The sequence below is a fragment of the Podarcis bocagei genome (assembly GCF_964188305.1).
Source record: "Podarcis bocagei genome assembly, chromosome: 3".
Lineage (NCBI taxonomy): Eukaryota > Metazoa > Chordata > Lepidosauria > Squamata > Lacertidae > Podarcis > Podarcis bocagei.
In genome coordinates, this window is record NC_138127.1 from 10969379 (window position 1) to 10991373 (window position 21995).

General features: G+C 40.8%; 1 protein-coding gene across 4 annotated transcripts in view; it reads left to right on the forward strand.

Annotated features, from left to right (window-relative positions):
* SNTG2 (syntrophin gamma 2) overlaps window positions 1-21995 on the forward strand; it is a 218520-nt gene that overhangs the window by 168785 nt on the left and 27740 nt on the right. For 3 of the 4 annotated variants that reach the window (XM_081189125.1, XM_081189126.1, XM_081189128.1), the window contains exons 11-12: window positions 6200-6238; window positions 13160-13276. In XM_081189125.1, the coding sequence (XP_081045251.1) occupies window positions 6200-6238; window positions 13160-13276 (156 nt within the window). The remainder of the gene's footprint in view (window positions 1-6199; window positions 6239-13159; window positions 13277-21995) is intronic. The other variant, XM_081189127.1, reaches the window with a different exon arrangement.

Consider the following 21995-nt stretch of genomic DNA (forward strand, 5'->3'; position numbering starts at 1 on the left):
TCAGTCCCACAGATAATTCCTTTCCCCATCACCATCCACCACCCCTCACCCCACCTTTGTTTTAGACTTCTAATCTACTCAATTGCAATTTCTTTCCACTTCTATTGCTTTCTTTCACACACCTTTAACCTAATTTCATGCTTCTTTTTCTATTACACATTGTTATCCATCTTATTTAGTATTTCAGTATTTAAAACAGAACTTGTTTATTCTAATAGGAGTTCTGATTTTTCAATATGGTTTTGCAAGTATCCTTTAAACACCTTCCAGTCCCTGTCTATCTTCTCTTTTGAGATCCTTCCAATTTCTCCCATTGTTTTGGATATATTGTAGTACTCCAATAATTTGGCAAGCCACTCCCTGCTCCTTTTTCAGCTATTCTGGCTTCAGGTTGAGCTCCACACTGAACATGGAAGGTACACAAATGAGACCACATATCTATGAACTTTTCCACAGCACTGCTTGCGTACAATTTAGCTTGTATCTAACTGAGTTATACCCAGAGAAGTCATGCCCATTAATATAAGTATATCTGCTCTGAATGTGACTAAAATTAGATGCAAACCCCTTGCATTTTTATGAAGGTGTCAGAAGAGCTGCATGTAGAAATCACAGTGTTTGCTGAGCTAGTTGAAAGTGTATATAAAAGTGGTGGTGCAATTTGATGTGCTGTCCCTTCCTGCGTAATTTCATAGAAAAAAGGTGGCTGCTCCTATGTACCTAGGAGGCAGCCATATTTTCTTCCTCACAATGTCCCCGCAAGGCCATCAAGGACGTAAAACGGAATAAAAGATTACTGCCTTCGGAGTGTCATGGGAGCAGACATCTTTTTTCCTCTTGCGGTTACCCAGGAAGGGATAGTATGTCATAACAGCACATCCAGGGCATTTTTTAGATTCATTTTCAATAAGCTCAGCAAGTGCTGGGCTGTCTACCTGCTCCATGGCTGAAAACTGTTGAAAGAAAGTTTGTAGCTCAGTGGTAGAACATCTGCTTTGCATGCAGAAGGTCAGAGGTTGAATACTCCTAGCTAGGGCTAGGAAATAAATAAAAACCCTGTCTGAAACTCTGGGTAGCCATTGTTAATCGATTTAGACAATACTAAACTATATAGATCAGTAGTCTGTCTAAGCGTAAGACAGCTTCCTGTGTTTAAAAAAGGAAATGAGAAAAAACGGCCCTCAGACCACCTTGTAAATACTTTAAAAGAAATTAAATTACATTTCTAAAAATTGAATGCCATGAAAAGCATGTAAAAAAAAAAATTTTAGGATCCCACCCGCAAAAAAACCTGCATGGAAACAAGACAGAAGACACATTTAAAACACAAATCGATAAGTTCTATTTCATTCATCCCTATTTCTTTATTTTCTCGTGAAAAGATTTGTACCTTTTTCAAGAAGTGCAAGCTTTCTGTGAATAAATACCCCTGCAATGTCCATCTACTGCCCTCTTTCTCTCCCTTTATAGGACCCTTTTATTATTATTATTATTATTATTATTATTATTATTATTATTATTATTATTAAAAATATGCTAAATGTGTAGCAGATTTCATTTGTTTGCCCCTTTACTGAATTCCTTTTAGTAGATGCTAAGCCAATCAAGAATGTGGCTATATCACAATCCCATATTACGGTTTCCAGAAACACACACATAGTCTATCTCTCTCTCTCCCCGCCCCTTTTTTGCTAAGTTGATTGATTCAGCAGTTTGGCACCAAAGACCTTAAATGTTTGATGCTGTGGGTTTTTGGGGGTGGGGTGGGGGGTAGTATTCATGCATGCTGTTTATTTCATATGTACATACAGAGAGAAAGTGTGGGATTAATGCCCGAAGAATCTGGCATCTTTTTTAGAGTAGGAGCAGTTGGTTTAGCTCTGAGACTCTACAGCTGCATCTTGCAGAATGGCTAACAGAATGTGGTTCCAGAGGGAATATTTCTGTGACTGTCTTGTAAACTTGAATTTAAGCATGTGTGGTAAGTGGGACAAAGGCATATGGTGCCTTCCTGCTGCCTGCCAAATTCTGCTGCCACTGATGGTGAAATGTTCCTCCCTTCTTCCTCTTTCTAAGTAAGATTCACTCCACTGTGTATACATATGGTATAGTTAAAAATGCGTGCGTGGGTAAGCTTGAACAGGGAAGGAAACATTGCACGTATGCAATATGGTGCAGATCTATGCTAAAATAGGCAAGTATGAAACAGCCTTTGGTGTTAGTTCCACTAAAAATATCAGGTCATAATAAAGCTGAGGCTTTTCCCTCTTTTACAGATATGGGAGTTCCAAACGGCCTTCTTCATTTCAGTAGAGGCAGTAACTCATTGTTTAAATTCCAGAACCAATGAGTGGTTTTGCTGCGCTCATTGAAATGAATGGGGGAAATCCATACATTCCAGAGCTGAATATCCACCAGTTTGGTGTGGGTTTTGTTGCTGTTCATTCTTCATTGTTGTTTTAGCACTGGAAGTTGCTCATGGGACAGGGCAGAACCTTTCAATGCCCTGCGTATCAACGTCGTGTTTCTGAGACCATTCTGAAAGGAGCTGATTCCACTTGAAAACCCGTGAATCCCGCAGTGAACTCTAAAGCAGGAGTGGGCCAAAATTCACCTGACATCACAGTGACATCAGGCAATGCTGCACTTTGAAGCCCCAGTTGTTGGGACTTAAAAGCACAGTGTGGGGCTGTTCGAAACCTCTTTCCCAACAACATTACTCAGCAGCATAAGAGTAGCGCTGGGAAGAAGAAGCAGTTTCCATTAAATGGAAAACACTTCCCTTCCTTTGAGCAAGGCTCGCTCCTTCTACCCATAAGTTAATTGGCAGATGGGAGTGTTAGAATTCCTGCTCCGTGATTGCAGTCATGGGATTTTTGTCTATCACATGACGGTGTATGTTTTGACTCCACAGAGTAGGAAGTAAAGGAGACAGGAAGTTTGTGTTACTGTGTTCCATGAAGTGGGACTATTGTCCTTTGTTCTTTCTCTTTGTTGTCTGATGCTAGAGAGAGAGGGAGCCATGTTGCAGTGCTCCGTGTGTGTTTGTATGTAAAGTAGATTAGCCAGAATGCTGAGTTGCTGAGGTCTGTCATGCAAGCTGCGAAGACTCTGCGGATCCCTAAGTGCCGATGTCTGTTGGCATTGGTAGCTGTGATGTTTGAGCAGAAGAAAGCTTTGGAAGCTCTGGAACAAAAGACCAGGAGGGAGAGGACATGCCAGTCAGGCATGTGTCTCTTCCAGGGTCCTACTCGAGTGTAGGACGAGCTCCTGACAGGGAGTGCACCTTGCTGCAGCAAAGGAACAGCGCTATGTTCCTGACTGCTCCTTGGATGCCCCACCCTTACCTGCCCCACCCCTGGTGTCATGTATGCCATCAGGCATAGGGCAGGTAGCAGTGGCTTCCCCAAAACAGCCCCACAGGCCAAATGGGGAGGCCTGGAGGGTGAAGTATGGACCATGTTATTGGAGGTTCCCTCTCTCTTGCTCTTGCTTGAAAACAAACATGAAAAAGCAACTCTGCCCCCTTTTCTCATCTCCACTCTAACGTCATATGAGCCAGGGAGAAGGCTTACCCAGGGTATATAAAGAGAGGCTAGCTAAGCTTCAGAAGGCTGGGAAGCTTCCCAGAGCCAGACACACAACCCGTCCTCCGAAGGCTGAAGCTGCAATAGCACTTTATGGAGACTGCACAGCCTCTCCCTTGAAACTGTGGGGTTTTTTTACAAGCCTATCCTGGAGCTTGCACCTCTTAATACCACTTGCGTGTTGATGTCCTCCAAGCCACTCCTAAATAAATCACAATTCACACATAATTTTTGTTTAAGGTTTTTGGCACAATTTTGGCCACAATTGTATTAAAATACATAAATGTGAGTGGTTGCTTAGGCATTGGTTCCGACTATCTGTCCCCATGCCCAGGGACAGAACTGACTTCTGGATTCCAGTGAAAGCAAGTAAGGGAAAACAATATTGGGGAGAGCATGGAGCTGGGCACCAGACCCTCACCTCTCCCCAAATGCTCCCAGGGGCTTGCGCGGCCGTAAGCCCCATTCAGGGATACAGACGAAAGAATGGCAAGCCCCTGGATTCCTTTAACGAAATTTCCTTGCAGCAGCAGCATTGGAAGGGCAGGCACCGCCAATCCTTACCCCTCCACCAACCAATTTTTTAACCAATGCCTAACTGCAACCTTATAAGTTGTGACGATTTACTACGCAGTAGGCAAAAACCAAATGGCCCCAGCCAATCAGCCAAATGGACAATATTCTTACCAGGCCCCTGCCCCAAAAGCAGACGACCCCATGACAGGCATAGCAAGGTCAACGCAATAGCCCTAGATTAGGGAGGGTGGGCGGGTGATCTGATGCATGCAGCAAAGAGCCCAGTCAGTGCTGCGTGACTTGATTTTATAACCTTTGGTCCATCCCTCTAAATGGCAACACCAAAATTTGCCCAGTAACCCAACCGCCCAATCACTGCGGATGGTCATCCATACTAACTCGCCCAGCAACAGAGGGGTGGCCTGTCAGACCCCACCACAACACGTGCTCTCTATGAAGGAGAACACGCTTTATATGAATAGCAATAGTGAGATGAAGAGTATTTATCACTGCCATGTGCCAGGGAGCTTAAAGGGCCAGAAGCAACCCAAATATTTCTTTATAACTAGCAACAATTGTAAATTTATCTTAATTCGTTGTTACACACACCCAGCAGCTTGGCTTTCTGTTTTAGGAAGAGTGTCATCAAACTGCACTTATTTTTCATGATTAGATGAATTGCAGTCTGATCCTAAACATGTTTGCACAAAAACAAGTCCCTGAAATTTTCAATGAGCCTTTGTGCCAGGTGAGCACATTCAGGGCTGCAGCCGTAATCTTTTTAAGAAGGTGCTTTGGTTTCTGTGCTCATCAATTATTTACATATCTCCATAAATAATTCAGTAACTGGAGTGAGAAGAGGGTGGGGGGAGATTTCTAAAAATATACTTTTAGCGTATGTTTAAGGCGGGGGTTGTCCCCATTCAAAAAGTTTTATCTTTCCACTGAACATTATCTATACTGTTTTATCTATACTGAACATTAGTTCATTTTATTTCCACTGGGCCTTTGTGAACTTGAAACGCCACCTGGGTTGCCTCTTTGTATCTAAAAAACATCCAGCCATCTTTTTTGTTGTTGTTGTTGTTTTGTTTTTTAAGGATAAAGTCTGCAGCAGATATCGGAGAGGCGAGGCATGCCACTAATATAGCAAAAATGCAAAAGATAAAATCAATAGGTGGGAAAGCTGTTTTAAAAAGTTGAATCCAAACCTGTTTTTGAACTAAAAAGTTCTTCCTCCAGGGGAATCACTCTACAGTTAGACAGATATGAAAACCACATCTTCTAGTTTAGTTTGCTATTCATAAAGGAACTACTGTCTCCAAGCTTGTCTGAGGTCATTGTATTGACTGTAACTTTGCATGCCAGCCATCTTGAGAATGATAAATTTGTGGCCACAGAACAGCTGAGTAAACGTAAGGACTAGGAAGAATTTTTATGAAAGTGATTATTCATATTTGGCAGTATAATTCTCCAAGTGGTCCACATAGTACAGTACAGGTCTTACTTATTTCGAGAGGGACTCCTGAAGGCAGAAAAGTTTTAAGGATCTGATGCAAAGTGTGTTTAATGTTCCACATCACTGAAATCAAGAGGACATTTTTTTCCTTGCTCACAGAAGTTTCCAGAGGGTTATGCTTGCTGCAAATTTCTCTAGGAATTTGAGTTTCAGTACTGCTTAAAAACAAGAGATACTGATGGTTTATATACAGTTATATTGTAGCTTTCCACAGTTGAATATCAGTAATAAAGTAAAAGTAAATGAACAACCAGATGAAAGTGATTAAAAAACACACCTATGAATACCTTATTCAAATGATTTGCTGAGCTGAGGAATGTGTGATATGAGTGAATTAAAGAATGAACAGTGCCTTTAGTCTCCCCCCACACCTCCCATGAGGATATAATGTACAAAGCCATAGGTTTGTTTGTTTTTCGTTTTATGTCGCTAATGTGAATATAGTATGTTTGCATCCTAGTTTGCAATGTAGATGACACTCTACAGTCAAACTCTAGTTACTGTATATACAAAACATGTAAGATATAATGTGATTTATTATGAAATGGCAGCTATATCTCTTCTTCTTTTTTTGCAGATGAAGATGGCAAATAAATGCTGTTCTCCCTCAGATCAGGTATGATAATTTACTTTGGTTTTTGCTAAAAGTCTGCCATTTCACTTCCACCTTCCAATTAGTCACCAAAAACACATATAAGCCAAAGTTCAGCACTTTCAAAAGACCCTGATGCCAGTAGGAAAACTGAGCACATATGCACATTGTTTCCACTGAAATAAATTGATGACAGAAGAGTTTTACTTTGCTTGGACCATGCCAAAAGTTATCTTTTTGCAAGTTGCATAGCAGAGGACACATGTAACTGAAAGCTTTATATAAGCATTCCTTAAGGGAAAGCATGTTTTAGTATCTGATATTCCATCTGTCAAAACAGATTTCAACAATTAATAGAGGACCCAGGTTAGAATTTTGGAAGTTTTCAAAATCACAGCTGACAGTGGTGATAGGGGAGCAACTGTATGATGTAATATGCAGTTAATTAGCTTGCTCTGCAAATGATCGTGTCCATTAAGCTGTTTTCAAAACATTTCTCTTCCTAGTTGCCTGGTAGTCTTCCATCCCAGTCAACCAAGCATAAACCACAACCTTGCCATTGGCATGTGGAAGGCAGGCTGCAGAGATTTTGCACTCAGGAGACCAAAAGGTGTTAAGCAAGGGCTAAAAGAAAGAGGGGGACTAATAGAAAGTGGCATCTGAGAAGAAGAATCCAGCCTACTTCTCTCTGCTTCCTAACACTGCTCTTTCTTGCAGCTTTGTGATGACAAGATCCCCTGCTTTTCCTCCAACAACTAATAATATTTCAGAGCTTCCACCCAGCAATTTATTGTGAATTGAGTGTTGCTCATGGGTTGCAAGATTTGTGTAGCGTCCCCATTATAACTTCATCAAAATCCCATCCCATATTACTGCTTCCTTAATTTAATAGAATTTTTACTAGTTTCCAAACGGCTTGTCATCCCTCAGGAGATTGACACCTAGACTTTTTGGAAAGGGAAATCCAGGGAGGTGGGAAAGAGGTGAGCACATGATGCAAAGTGTGTGAACATCTTTCCAGATATTTATTTAATATCATGCTTTCAATGCATGCAGTTCACTTCCATAGCACACTAGGTTGATCAAGAAAAACAATAATTTCTAGATCAAGAAAATGCGAGGCTGATCTCTTATGGGTGTTGTCACCTGTAAGATTAATATGGTGTTGGTATGTCTTATAATATCATATTTTAACTAAAGCAAACTATCGATTGTGAGGATTTTTGTGTGCATGTGCATGCCACCTTGTGTCTTGCAGCAGGAGAAAGGCAGGATATACTGTATTTACTCACATCTAACGCTCACCTTTTTTGGCCAAATTACGTTGCAAAAATTAAGGTGCATTAGATTCGATGGCACATTTACATTTGCCAGCAAATACTTTTTTGAGTTTCAAGGTTCTGAAAATTGAGGTGCACATTAGAGTCGATGGCACATCAGACTTGAGTAAATACAGTAGATAAAAGGAAAGGAAATAAAGAAATAGATTCAGTTAATTTGTCTACTATAGCCAACCTCCATATATAAGGAGGAAGGTTTCCAATTAAATTTGAATCCCAGCTATTTTCTTTTTAGAAATTAACTAGTGAATCTTTATGAGTGTGCTGTTAGTGCAGTTTGTGAATCGCTGATATCAATTATAGTAGCATGGGATATCCAAAGAAAGTAAGAAGGCACATAGACATGTGCAGCATGTGTCACTGACGTACCTCTACAATTAGATAACAAATGGCAGGCACTGTGAGCAGTCAAAGACATTGATGAGCTGTTGAAAGACAGGAAGCAAAAATGAGTCACAGTTCTTGCATCTGTGCATACCATTAATACCAAAAGTGGGGCTCATTCGCACTGATAATATACACATCTTCCCCTAGACGGGAGATGCACGAGTCTCTGCTTCAATTAATTACATATGAAAGCACTGGAAGCAAGACTTGGAACTTGCTTTCATTCACATCAAGGCTGTAGCTTAGTGGTGATCCTATAAGATAAGCCCATCTAATGCACCAGTCTGTTTACATGGTGGTTAGGCAGATGCCTATGAAAAAACCCACAAGAGAGCAAAGAGTGCAATGGAACTCTCCCACTCATGCTCCCCAACAACTGACATTCAGAAATAATAATACCACCACCAATACTAGAGGTGATATCATTACTACTAGCTGTTGATAGTATTATTATCCATAGAGTTATCTAATCCCTTTTTGAAACCATCCAAGTTGGCAGCCTTCACTATCTCTAGTAGCAACAGATCCCATAGTTTAGCTACTTGCTGTGTATCCATGGGACAATGTCCCGGGTTCAACCATTCCTGGTAAGCCTGGGAAATACTCTGCCTAGACACCTGAAGAGCCACTGCCTGTCTGTGTAGATATTTATTGAGCAAGTCAAGCAATGGTCTGACACAGTTTATTTCTTACAGGCAACATCACAGGATTAGGTATCAATGACTGTTCTGCTCCACTAACATAGACAATATGTCCATGTCTACTAGTTGCTAGGAATCACAAATTTGGGGGGGGGGGATACTATTGCAATCAGGTCTTGCTTGGACTGATCCAGCAGTGCTCTTATGTTCTTAAAACAGCTTTCTATGTTCTTTCCATTCATATCTGAAATTACCCCTCTTTTTAATGTAACATGTGCTTTGCCTTTGCTGCAAAATTCATTCCAAACATTTGGACAGGACAGATTCAGCTAAGCTATTTTTCGTTGTAATGGTTCTTTGAGACATGTGTTTGTTTGTTTGTTTGTTTGTTTGTTTGTTTGTTTGAAGGCTCATATATTTGCCTCAGTGTGAAAATGAAATGTCAGCCCCATAGCATAAACTTGTACATCATCTAGTTGGAACTTGTAGAAAGTTAACCATTCCTGCTCTCCAAATATTAGCACTTTTTGAGTCTGCCTTGTATAATTTATCAAAATGTTCAGAACACTGAAAGCACTTAACGCCGTGTTATTTTTCGAGGCAGCTAGATTTGTGACTCAATTTCTAAACACACACACACACACACACCCCAATGGTTTTCTTGACGAAGCATTAAGGATTGTCTCCAACAAAGTTGTCGCCTTCACACCAGGGCTTCTGTTTGGGCAATAGAACTTCTCCTCCCTCTCCTCTCCCCATGGGTCCCATGTGACTCCCAATCTTCTCCAGAGGGTTGAGGGAACCCCAAAATAAATTTGGGGAGCGAGCGGGGGAATGAGAGAGGTGGGCATTTCTGTTGCACAAATGGGACAGCTTCACTGAATAAGTGATGGTGCTATTTGTGCAGAGGACACACACGCACACCCATCTATTCTTTTAGCTTAAAATGAATTTTCCTCTCATTGCTTTATGGGAAGTCTAAAGTGAGGTTTTTAATCAACTTAATATGAACTACTAGTCTGGTGTCAATCCAGTTTTATTACTATAGTATTTTGAAGTATGTTCAGAGATTGAAAAAACAGATTTGTAATGGTTGGCTGGGCACTTGTATTCTATATATTGGATATAAGATATCTCACTGTAGAGAAGCAGATTTTTTTATTTATTTTTTTAAAAGCTCTTGCTTAGACCCACCCTTCATTACCAACCAAAATCAAATTCTAAATATAATTAAATGCATTTCCTCACATTAATTGCTTTCTGTTCTTGCCTGTCCTGCCTTTGCCTGTCCGCAGCAATTATAGTGGCCACTTATGCATAATAAAAAAAATGTTTCTCCACCAAAAAAGATGAATAGATGATACAGGTTTGCATAAAATCTGCATATACATACTTAGAAATTATCAATAGCATTTAAATAGAAATACAAAACAGCTCCCATAACTAGATGACCCAAGTGCCTTTTCAGTCCGCTGCCCCTGTTGCCCCTTCTTATTGCTCTTTAACTTCAAGCCAGGCTTGAACTGGATAGCCCTTCAAAGAGAGGACTCTTCTCTATAAAGTAAGATACATGGTCACCCTACCAGCAGTCAGATTCTAGATTGTAAGCTTGCTGGGGCAAGGAAGAGCTTGTTTTCTCAAGGAATGTATTGCAAGGTTAAAACAGTGCTAAGTGAAGGGTGGGAGATTAGATCGATAGATAGATAGATAGATAGATAGATAGATAGATAGATAGATAGATATTATGCAACACATTTTGATGGAGAAGGCTGGTGATAACTTATGGAAGAGCAGTTGATATGCTTTGTGTGCAATAAGTTATGTAGCTCTAGAAACTTAGCAGTTGCAGTATTAGTAATTTGCTCACCGAATCTATGATTTTGAAGTATTTAAAATAGCCCATCATATAATTTGCATGCTAATGCCATGGCAGTCCTCACTGCCAGATGAAGATCTTGAACTCCCAGCACAGTTTCTGCCAAAGTATCAAATGCATACATCAGATGGGGGCGCAGGCAAGGCACAGGTTACAAAGTCCAGCAGGTGGAGAGGAGATATAGACACATGGCTAATCACAATCTAAAGCATTGTTCCAGCAAGCAACATGTCCCCTGCACCTTCCTTTCGAAGAACAGGACCAAGGCAAGCAAGCAAGCAGACATCCCTTCAAGTAGCTTAGGCTTGCAAAGTTTTTTTGCTGGCACTAACACCTCTGTTTCCATGGAGGTGGGAATTGGTGCCAATTTGGCATTCAGTTTGCCAGAGGAGGTGGTGTCAGGGTGTGTCTGGTGTCACAGAGGCAGAACACTCTTTTGCCAATCTGCTTAGTCCCTCCCCTGGATCCAAATCTCAATTTCTTGGACTACTGGCCTCTTCCTCCCCAAACTCAGAGTGGTCCCAGTTTCACCACCGGCATCCCACTACAATCCTTCCCAGGGTTATTCAGCTCCAACTCCCTAAGCTCTTCCCATTCCTCATCAGGATCCAACCATCGCCCTCCATGATCTCTCCAATGGGAATCATGACTGCTAACTTTCTTTAGAACTTCAGGCAACCTGGCAAGTTTATTAGAGTAATCACGAGTTTTAGTTGCCATTTACTTATTCATGTGAGACACGCAAGATTTCAGAAGGGCAAAATCTGCTCCAGCTTCACTTTTCTCGGTTTCCTCCTCCCTTGTATATAATTGCTGTCACCAACTGCTCATTTGTATTTGAATAAATAGACCAAACAAGCCACCCTAAGATGCCTGAAGCTACAGCTTTCTTTGCCTTCTTAATTTTTTATTGCAACATGACACACAATGGCATATCTTACTCCTAGTGAAGTCATTGTTCCCGTTTTCAGCTGCAACCCTGCCAGCCTACATATTATGTTTGTGAAATGCCTATTTCTTCTTCATTTTTATGCTCAGCAGTTTGCCTTCCCTCTATTTATTGTAATACTTATAATCTCCAAAATAAATTTTACATAAAATCGAGGCTCATGTTTTTGTTCAGTCTTTACAGTATCTCTATGCCCTTTTCGGTGCTTTTTTTTTTTTTTAAAAAAAAGGATAAATAGCAATTCATATGCAGAGGATGTTACTGAAGGGGTATTAACATAATGTGTTGTTTTGTTTAATCATGGAGATAGCAGTGCAATCTTCTACATGTGTACTCCGAAGTAGGCCTCGTTGAGCTTAATGGGACTTACTTCTGGGTTAGCAAGTTTAAGATTGCAGATATCCTAAAATCTCTTCATGGAACGCCACTTTCATATTTATTTATTATTTATATAATGGATTTATACACCTTTCTTCTTGAACACATTATAAAGGAGCCTTAAAAACTCCCCATAAAGCAATACTTCATGGTTCTTCATACCTGCAGAGTTTTCCCCTTGAAGTGTATGCATTTCAAGCATAGCTGCTACTACTTTGAAGAATAATGGGATTGTTGTTTTTCAGTTATTAATATGAGTTGTTATTAATAGCTGGATAAGGAGTGAAGCTTGGGTCAGAATTTGCCTTGCACCAGTGAAAATGAATTTGTGCTTGTGCAACCACGTGATCCTTACAGTTTCCACTGATTCCCCCATCCCATGCCATGCCCCATGCCATTCTAGAGGCCCACTACTTCTCAGGAGTGGCTTTTAAGTAGGAATGCCCTACTCTCTGGGTAAAATGTTAAATGGAGTTCTCTGGACCTGACTCATAATCTTGCGGTGAGAAATATATATTTACTCCATGGTTTTATATATACACTTAGTTTACCTGCTGTATATTCCTTATGATCTGATAAATATGTTGATGCTCTTCAGACTGCAGGAGAGCATGACATAGCAATTGCTTTAAAACAGATACTTCTTCACAAACATTAGTGATATAGGACTTGCCAATATAGCTATCCCATGAATATATGGCATTGTCCTGCCCTTGAATCAAGAGCCATTCATTGATCCATCTTGCTTCTTTAACTGGAAGCAGATCTACCAAGTTTTGGTCAAGTCTTTCCGAGTCCTGCTGTTTGAGATGCCTAACGATAGATCTTAGAGATTAAACCTAGGACCTTCTGCATGCAGAGTATACCCTCTGTCGCTGAACGATGGCTATGACATATGTACGTATTCTCAAATCCTTGTGGGTATTTTTGCACATTGCTCAGTTTCTGACAGCTGTGCTGCTATGCACATACATCAGATTATGTACTTTATTAAACATTCTTCAGCTTCTATGTGCAATGACTTTCAGTTAGTTTTAGCGACACCAGAAAGAACCAGGGTGCTCTATAGATTAATCTTGTTTTTAAGTTGTATTTCAATCCATTGTTTTTATATCGGGTGTTAGCCGCCCTGAGCCTGGTCTTGGCTGGGGAGGGCGGGGTATAAATAAAAATTATTGTTGTTATTCTTATTCTTATTGTTATTATTATTATTGCATGTTGAGGGTTTGCGCATTAGAGACCTTAGAGCATTGGTGTGTCCAGGACAAAGAGATTGTGCTTTCTTCTTCTAGAAGTGATGGTCAGCAGGATTATGTAATATATAACTTCTGGTAGACTGAGTTGAAATTCATTTTCAAAGATTTTATTCTGCAGGTCATTCATATGGGGTGGGTGAATGAGAGGCTCCAGGGCGCAGATTCCCCTCAGCTCTATAAATTCAAGTTCCTGGCATTGAAGGGTTCGTCATTCTACATATTCAGCACGCCACCGGTAAGCAACCTTTTCGCATGTGATTGTTATTGAAATTCTTTTTGTTGGAACAGAAAATGACCCTTCCTATTTAATAATGAAGCACAGTGGAATTTACAAAAGGATGTTCACAACAACTCTTTCAGACACTGTTAATCTTTCTCTCCCATGCATAAAACATGGAGATCACTGGGAGCAGGACTTATTCAGGGCTTTAATAATGTCATCAGGGCTTTCTTTGCTTTTTGGGCCAAAGTTGAGGCCCAGGTGGCCTGATGCAGGTACCTAAAGCATCACTAGCTAACTAATACATTATAATTGTAGCAGGGTTTGTGGTAGATGTGATAGCATGAGATATTAGGAGCAGGAGTACAATTGCATGGTGACTGAATGAGCAGTAGGGCTTTTTGACCCTTTTCCTCTACAATCCACATCTCTGGAGAAAAAGGTCACAAGCCTTGGCGCTCATTCAAAATCTATCTAGAACCCATCCTGAAACCAGAGTCTCTTGGACAAAATTTTCTTTCGCCACCATATTTAGAATGCAGTCCTGCATTTTTAGTTACAGCCACTTTTGACAACCAGAAGGCTACAGGTTCCCTACTTCATGCTTTAGGCACACACACACACACACACACACACACACACACACACACAGAAACACTAAGATGATGCATGGAGATGGAATGGCAAACAATTTAGTGGTGTGGGATCTGGCGCAAGATACTGATTTCTTTACTTAACATAAAGGATAGGGAAGTATTTAGATACAACAATATAATATGACGCTGAAGGAGAAAAATGACACGTGGAATTTCCACCCGCTTCTTTTTTAAAAAATCCTGGTAACAAGATTGTCTTACAAACAGTGCCAAATCCTTTGCTTGAAAAACCCAGTTTTGTTAGTTAAGGAAAATAAGGAATTATGCAAAGCAATAATTTATAACAACATGCCTATTTTGCACATATTTATGTAACCTGCATGCTTTATTCTTAATCTAATAGTTGATATTTTGAAACTTGGAATTTGAAAGTCAGTGTGTTGTGGTGTCAGGAGGTCGAATTTTCACACAATTTGCCAATCTTGTGTTTTTAAGTGCAAGATGTTGACTGTCAAAACGTGTTGGCAGTTCCTTTGGCTCCTTATAAAAAGGTGTGCCCATCACAAAAAGCAACATTGTCATTATCACTAATTAGCATTGCTAATTTGAAGTTGTTGTTAATCACTTCCTAAATGTGAATAGACTGTGAACACTAAAAATGAGTATGGTAGAATAAGTTTATTTGACTGGTACAAACTACCATATTGCAATTACAAGCTTTGGGCTGTATGCAGATGATTAGCATATCCAATATCCCTATTAAGACCAGGTTTCTCCATAGTTTTCAGCTTAGTGATAAGTTGTAATTCAGCAACTTCTCTTTCAAGTCTGTTTCTGAAATACTTTTGATATAAGACAGCTGCTTTGAGATCCTGTATTGAATGTCCTGGGAGATTGAAGTGTTCTCCTACTGGCTTCTCTGTCTTGTGATTCCTGATGTCAGATTTATGTCCATTTATCCTTTGGCGTAGGGTTTGGCCTGTTTGTCCAATATAGAGAGCTGAAGGGCACTGCTGGCATTTGATGGCATACACAATGTTAGAAGATGAGCAATTAAATAGGCCTGAGATGGTATGTTTGGTGTTGTTGGGTCCAGTGATGGTGTTGTCTGGGTGTATGGGGCAGCAAAGTTGGCATCTGGGTTTATTGCAGGCTCTGGTACCAGTGTCCATGTTAAGTCTGCTTGCTGTATTATTGTGGGTGAGGAGTTGCATTTCATGTTATTAGACAACACTACCATCTTCATTTTCTTTCCTGTGAAGAGCTTCCAAATATGTGTCTGTCTGAACTTTGTGGTTGGGCAGCAAAGGACAGTGGGCACCCATCTCCACTTAAGAGCTTCCAAGGACATTTGACCGACTATTATTATAGAGACAAAATGCATTTGTTTATTCATAGGCATTGAGAGTTGATCCTTCACCATGCTGTTCCAAGAACAGAATATTAGCAAGTGGGTAGTAGTTACCGTATTTTTTGCTCTATAAGACGCACTTTTCCCCTCCTAAAAAGTAAGGGGAAATGTGTGTGCGTCTTATGGAGCAAATGCAGGCTCCATGGCTTCAGCGAAAGCAATGTGAAGCCTCCGGTCAGTGCGCACCGATCCCTCTTGCTCTCCTGGCTTCGCTTCGCTGGAGAGGCACTGTGCAGCTCTCCCTCTCTGCGCAGCGCCCCTTCAGCAAAGTGGGGGGAGAAATGGAAAGGGCTCTGTTTCTCCTGCCGCTTCGCTGAAGGGGCCCTGCGCAGAGAGGGAGAGAATATTTTTTTTCTTGTTCTCCCCCTCTAAAGCTAGGTGCGTCTTATGGTCGGGTGCGTCTTATAGAGCAAAAAATGTGGTGCTTGACACTTGGATGTGCTGCTATGCTGGACTCAGGACCCTGCTTATGGGCTTCCCAGCGGCATCTGGTTGGCCATTGTGACAACAGGACATTAGACTAGATGGGCCTCTGGCCTGGATCCAGTAGGTCAGAGGCAGTAACGCTTCTAAATAGCAGGTGCTGGAAAGTACAGAGATTTCTCTTGTGCTCCTGTCCTTGTTGGGTTCTTCTTGTAGGCCTCTGGTCGGTGAGATCAGGATGATGGACAAGACGGGCCATTTGTCTCATCCAGGAGACTGTTCTTATGTCCCTACTTTTTAACGTTTCCATGTAACAGTTTGGTAAAGAGAGAAGGAAGCGCCCTAAGCGTTTTGAAACTTTCAAGTCCTTTCTTACCCTTCCCTAGTGAGAGGGGGAGCAAACAGAAGCCTGGCTTCCCTTCTCAGCATGTGTTATCGGAGGGCAAACAGAATGCCATGTTCCACAGCTAGTAAGTCGAGACGTTTAAAGGAGAACATTGAACAGAGAATTCTTAGGAGAAACTGGGTAATTCAAGTCATACCCTTTGATTGCCAAGCATCTATGGGTGAGTGAGACAAGAGCTACCAGTGAACAGTTATACTCATTGACAACAAAAGGTAAAATATAGCAAGCCATGTGCCTCCCTTTCATAGCATATAACTGACAGAGTTCAAACAGCGATGGAAGAAATTTGACCTCTTGAACACAATTACACACTATGTGGGTTTGCACCTTCATAGTCATTTCTCTTTATCAGTGCATACAGACACACAGATCAATGTAGAGGACAAAAACAGGATTGTGACCCAATCCTAACAGCTCGCAGAACTAAAAAAACAGGTGCTGTAGGAATTTTCCAAAAACTTTGGAAGGCCAACTTTGCTTTTGCATTGTTATATTACATGCACATATTCCGATGAACATGTTCAGAATTGTATTGGAGCAGCTTGATTTAAAACCAGACAGTTAACAACTGTTTTCAGTCAAGATGAAAGGCTTACTTAAACCATCGATTTCATGAAGTTTCCAAACACTGGCATTCCAAGCATACAACACTGGTTGTGAAAACTATTAAAATAGCTTGGTTTGTGACTAAATAGAAAGTTTGTGAGTTTCCACAATGCACATCCCTTTTTTGAACCATCATTTTTGTAAGTTTCATGTGTTCAACCTCAGTTCTTCTAATAAAGCCTCTAATACAGCTACACTCATATCTTCAACCTTACAAAATAATATTTCTAATTTTATTAGAAGGAGACAAAGTTGTTTATGCACTGCTACCCTATTTGCCATAATAATGAATTGCTGAGTCACAAACAAATTTGTCATTTTGATTAGAATACTTGCATTAAGATACATTTTAAAGGTTTTGTTTTACTCATAATTCTTTTTTGCTATAAAAACCACAAGCACCTCAGCAGGAGGTGTGCTTTTAAATAAGGTTTTGTTGCACTGTTCATTTTGATTCAAAAACTAGTTACTTGGCATTCCATAAGACGATGGGGTTGCCTTTAGTCATGCAAAACCTTGTGCATTGCTTAGTTCAGGTCAATAATATTAAGCCGCTGATCCAAAGATTTACGTATGCTTACGATGACTATCTAAGGGTCCATTCCCCCCCCCCCAGACACCACTGATGTGCTAGGCAATGGAAAGTGTGGGGGTGACATTTTTGGGGCATAGGCCCAAACTCCACTTTGGACACATGGACACACTCAAAACACCCCCTAAAAATGAAACAGACAACTGTATGACTGAGAAACTACCATGAATGTCAGGTCTAAACTGTGAGCCACATTTTGTTCAGCCCCCATTTTGTGGGCTGGGAAAATGGAAAATAGCTATATGGCTTTTCCCTGTGATAATCAGACCCCCCCTTGAAAAAGGAGAGACAAAAACACTTCAGAAAGTACTGTACCGACCCCCGTCTTTTGCCAGATGGAAAATGTGGGGTTTAATTTACTTGTTTACATATTTATATAATCCACACTTTCATAAAAATGTGTCAGTACAGCATATAAGAATGAAATCAGCATAAAGCATCCGTAAAAAACATCAATAAAACATCATTAAATGCTGATTGGTTAAAATAGCGAAAATTCATATTGCCTGTCTAAACAATGTAGTTTTCAAAATTACATGAATTTTCACAAAATGATGGGCCAAAGAGTCAGAAGGCCTCTGTTGCCTAAAGAGTCCCATCCTTACCAGCAGATGATCAGAAAAGCTCTGCTGGATGATTACTTGAGGATGCAGTAGACATTAGGCCCCCAAATACATGTGATTTTAACCCCATGGACCCAAGATTATTGGGAGTCTTAGGCCTGTACCTTGTCTGGGTTTTTTTCTTGTACTGAACAACCAGGACACCTATCTGGTACTAGGAGTTAAAACACCATCCTTACTATTTCAGTAGAGAAAAATTAGCAACCAGCATCCTCATATCAAGCTCCCAACCACCCAAAATAGGAGGGATCTTGCAGAATCCTCATAGATAGGTGTGCCTGCACCTAATGCTATATATTGTGGAATCTGTTGGGAATCTGATGTGAGATACAGCAGAAGTTGCCCCCAGTTCCAGTCACTACACAGAGGCAGCTTAAGGTCCAAAAATAGTTTATTGCTGCAGAAGATAAGGCTTCAGTAATACAGTTCCACATGTTGGTATATACATACAGCTTATATGTGAAAATATATCTGTTGCTTCAGCAATTCAAGACATAACACAGACTCCGACTCATGGGCCGATGAATGAGCTGACATGCCATAATCACTTATATAGATGCCACTGATCTTGCATCTATTGGCTTATCTTATACAGTGGTACCTCAGGTTACAGACGCTTCAGGTTACAGACTCCACTAACCCAGAAATAGTACCTCGGGTTAAGAACTTTGCTTCAGGATGAGAACTGAAACCGTGCTTTGGCAGCGCAGCAGCAGCGGGAGGCCCCATTAGCTAAAGTGGTGTCTCAGGTTAAGAACGGACCTCCAGAACGAATTAAGTTCTTAACCTGAGGTACCACGGTACATAGGGTGATTTGTGCCCATGCAGAAAATTCACCCCTTCTTCCATGTCCAGTTTCTCCAACAGAATCTCTATTGCTGGAAGGGAGCCTCACCTTCCAGTCTTGTTCCAGGAGCATTTCTCCTCATTTAGACTCTTGAAGCTGCTACTCTTCCCCCCGCCCACCTCTGCACTCTACTGAAGTTATTTGAGTTTGCTTCCTCTTCCTGTGCTTCTCTCCCCTTGACCTTTGGCCGCCTTGCATTCTCATACCCATCAGGGTTACCAGCACACTGTTCCCTCAAATCCATCTTCTGCTCCCTCATTTCAGTGCAGAGGAAAGCTCTTCACTCCTATGCCTTTCCATGCATAGAATTGTGTTCTGCTGTGTATATATATATATATTCTTGAAAAATTCACTTATCAGCATAGAAAATCTGGCAACTACATGTCTAAAAAGCCCTTCTTGCGAAGATCAGCACATTCATCAATGCTGAATTATAGGGACAAAGCAGTGTATCAGCACTGTCAATCTAGATGGGTTAAACCAGGTGGTTTTTTTTAAGCTAATCTGTTATTCAAGAACTGTAGGAAGACTTCAGCAAAAACATTCACTAGAAAGGAAAGACTTAATCCCTTGATCACAATGGTACCTTTTTAGCAAAACTGACATATCAGAAAGCTTTAATCTATTTGCTTGGGTTGTATAGACTTTGTTGGGTTGGTTTTGTTTGTTTTTATCTACGAAATCTATACTATGAGCAAGATTGCTGAATTTGCTCTTTTATTGTTGGAAATATTTGTTTGGAATATGATCAACTGGTTGGGTGTTTTGTTTTTTTCTTTGCATTTTTCTAATGGGAACAATGATTACTTTAAAATTCAGAGACTCTAGAGAGCTGAGTACTCCTACAAGCATCAAATCCACACAGAGAGATATCTGCAACCCATTAGACACCATTCAAGTACATAAGATTGTACATCTTTAATTTCCCATATTATTTTGCTAAAAGAAGAGTACAAGCAATGAAGCTGTCTCAAGAAAACTAGCACAAGGTGTCTCATTTTCAGTGTGGAAATTAAGTTAATTCCTCTTTTTGCAAGGATTATCTTTAGATCTAACTATTAGTTAGATTTAGATCTAACTATTACTTTTATTTAAAAATAGTTATATCATTTTAAGTAAAATGTTATTTATTTCACTCAGCCTCACTCAGCTGCATAGTTGTACCCCTTCAGTCAAACTTTTTGAATGCCTATGTTGTGGGATTTTGATATATGTGGTGTTCTGATATATGTGGTGTTAGGAGTACAAAATCTGCCAAGTTTAGAGATACCACAATTTTTGCTACCTTTGGGGAAAGTAGTTTAATATATGGCAGACTTCATAAATGGCACCCAACAGGCCCCTGTAGGAGTTAAACAACTTTTCAAGAATTGGACAGGTGCAGGCCTTGGCAATTATTTTGTAACTGCAGTTGCTCAAGAGGCTAATTAGGGACTGAAAATTACGTTTTTGTCTTGTTGCTGGCAAAGTCTTTTGAACTATTGTCCTCAAGACTCTATCGTATTAAATAAAACAGCAAACAAATGTGATCACAAAAGATTCTCAATAAGCTATTACTAGGCATTTCCCACTTCTAATTCATTTTAATTATGTTTAAATAAATCAGATGGTAATTAAAGAATTCTGGGAGAGGGGCAAGTCTGTATACCAACTTTCCGTGTTCAAGAATATTAATGCTGGGTGTGTCTTGGAGGAAAACACATTTCCTGGTGCAACCCTTACTCTATTCTTCCAGAGGACAGGCTCCAGAAGGAAATGGAGACATTCAGAAACACTGGGAAACTCTGGTATGCTAGGGCAGTATAGGTTTGGATGATCTGAAAGGGTACTTCCCATTCACAATTACTGTATTTTTCGCTCTATAAGACGCACCTTTTCCCTCCTAAAAAATAAGGGGAAATGTGTGTATGTCTTATGGATGCAGGCTGGGCAGCTATCCCAGAAGCCAGAACAGCGAGAAGGATCGCTGCACTTCCTCTCGCTGTTCTAGTTTCTGGCTTAGCCGCGCTCTATCCCTTCCCCTACCTCCCACAAAAGGCAGCAAGAGCCACGCTCCCTCTAAAGAGCCGCACGGAGTGTGTGTGTGGCTCTTGGGGGCTTTTCCCCGAGGAGGGAGAAGGGTGATGGGCTGCCCTTCTCCCTCCTCGGGGAAAAGCCTGCAAGCGCCACACACACGCTCCACGCGGCTCGTGAAAGGGAGCGCTGAGCAGAGCCTGGGATGCATACAGGCTCTGCTCAGCGCTCCCTTTAAAGAATATTTTTTTCTTGCATTCCCCTTCTAAAGTCTTATGGTCAGGTGCGTCTTATGGAGTGACTAGTACGGTAAGCTAAGGTTAATTGTCTTTCTTTTAACACAAAGGAGTCAGGTTCAGTGACTGTCTGCTCATTGCATTTTTGCAGTGGCTACAGGACTTCACGTACAATGTCCTTTCCTCTTGGAGTTCTGAGAAGCCAATCAATAGGTGTACGGTGAGGCTTGATTAGACTGGAAGCAGTTCAAGATAGGTTGCTTACACTCTCAGGAGTTCCCACACTGAGGAATAACAAGTGGATCCGCTTCCTCCTCCATGATGATGGAGACGTTTGGCAGGAAATGGTCTTCATTTGCCCTATGCACTGAGTTCTGTACTAGGCTTTCCTTTACCAGGCAAAAGAAGCACCTAGACTCAAGTTCAGTGAGCAGACACCTATAACACAGTGAAGAAACTTGGTTCTCCAACGTAGCCAAGGTTATTAAACAGTATCTCATTTGGACAATATGAATAGGGGTAGTTTCTCTGATGAACCTTAAGCACTTGTGTTCTAGGTTCAAAACAACGAACCTTTTTTAGTCATTTTCTAATACACATTGTCCATGCAAGCAGACTCTTCTTAAATAAGCTAAATTCTATCCCATTCTTGTGCAAACAGATGAACGGACCTTTTCTGCAGTGGCTCCCCTTCTGTGGAATGCTCTCCCCAGGGAGGTTCACCTGGCACCTTCATTATATACCTTTAGGTGCCAAGCAAAAGTGTTCCTTATTAACTAGGCCTTTGGTTGATTTGATTGACATCCTATGCCCTTTTAAAAATGTGTTGTGGGTTGTTGTTGGTTTTCTTTTGATTATGTACTTTGTGGTTTTATATTCTGATTTTATCCTGTGAACTGCCCTGAGACCTACAGGTATAGAGCAGTATAAAGGTAAAGGGACCCCTGACCATTAGGTCCAGTCGTGGCCGACTCTGGGGTT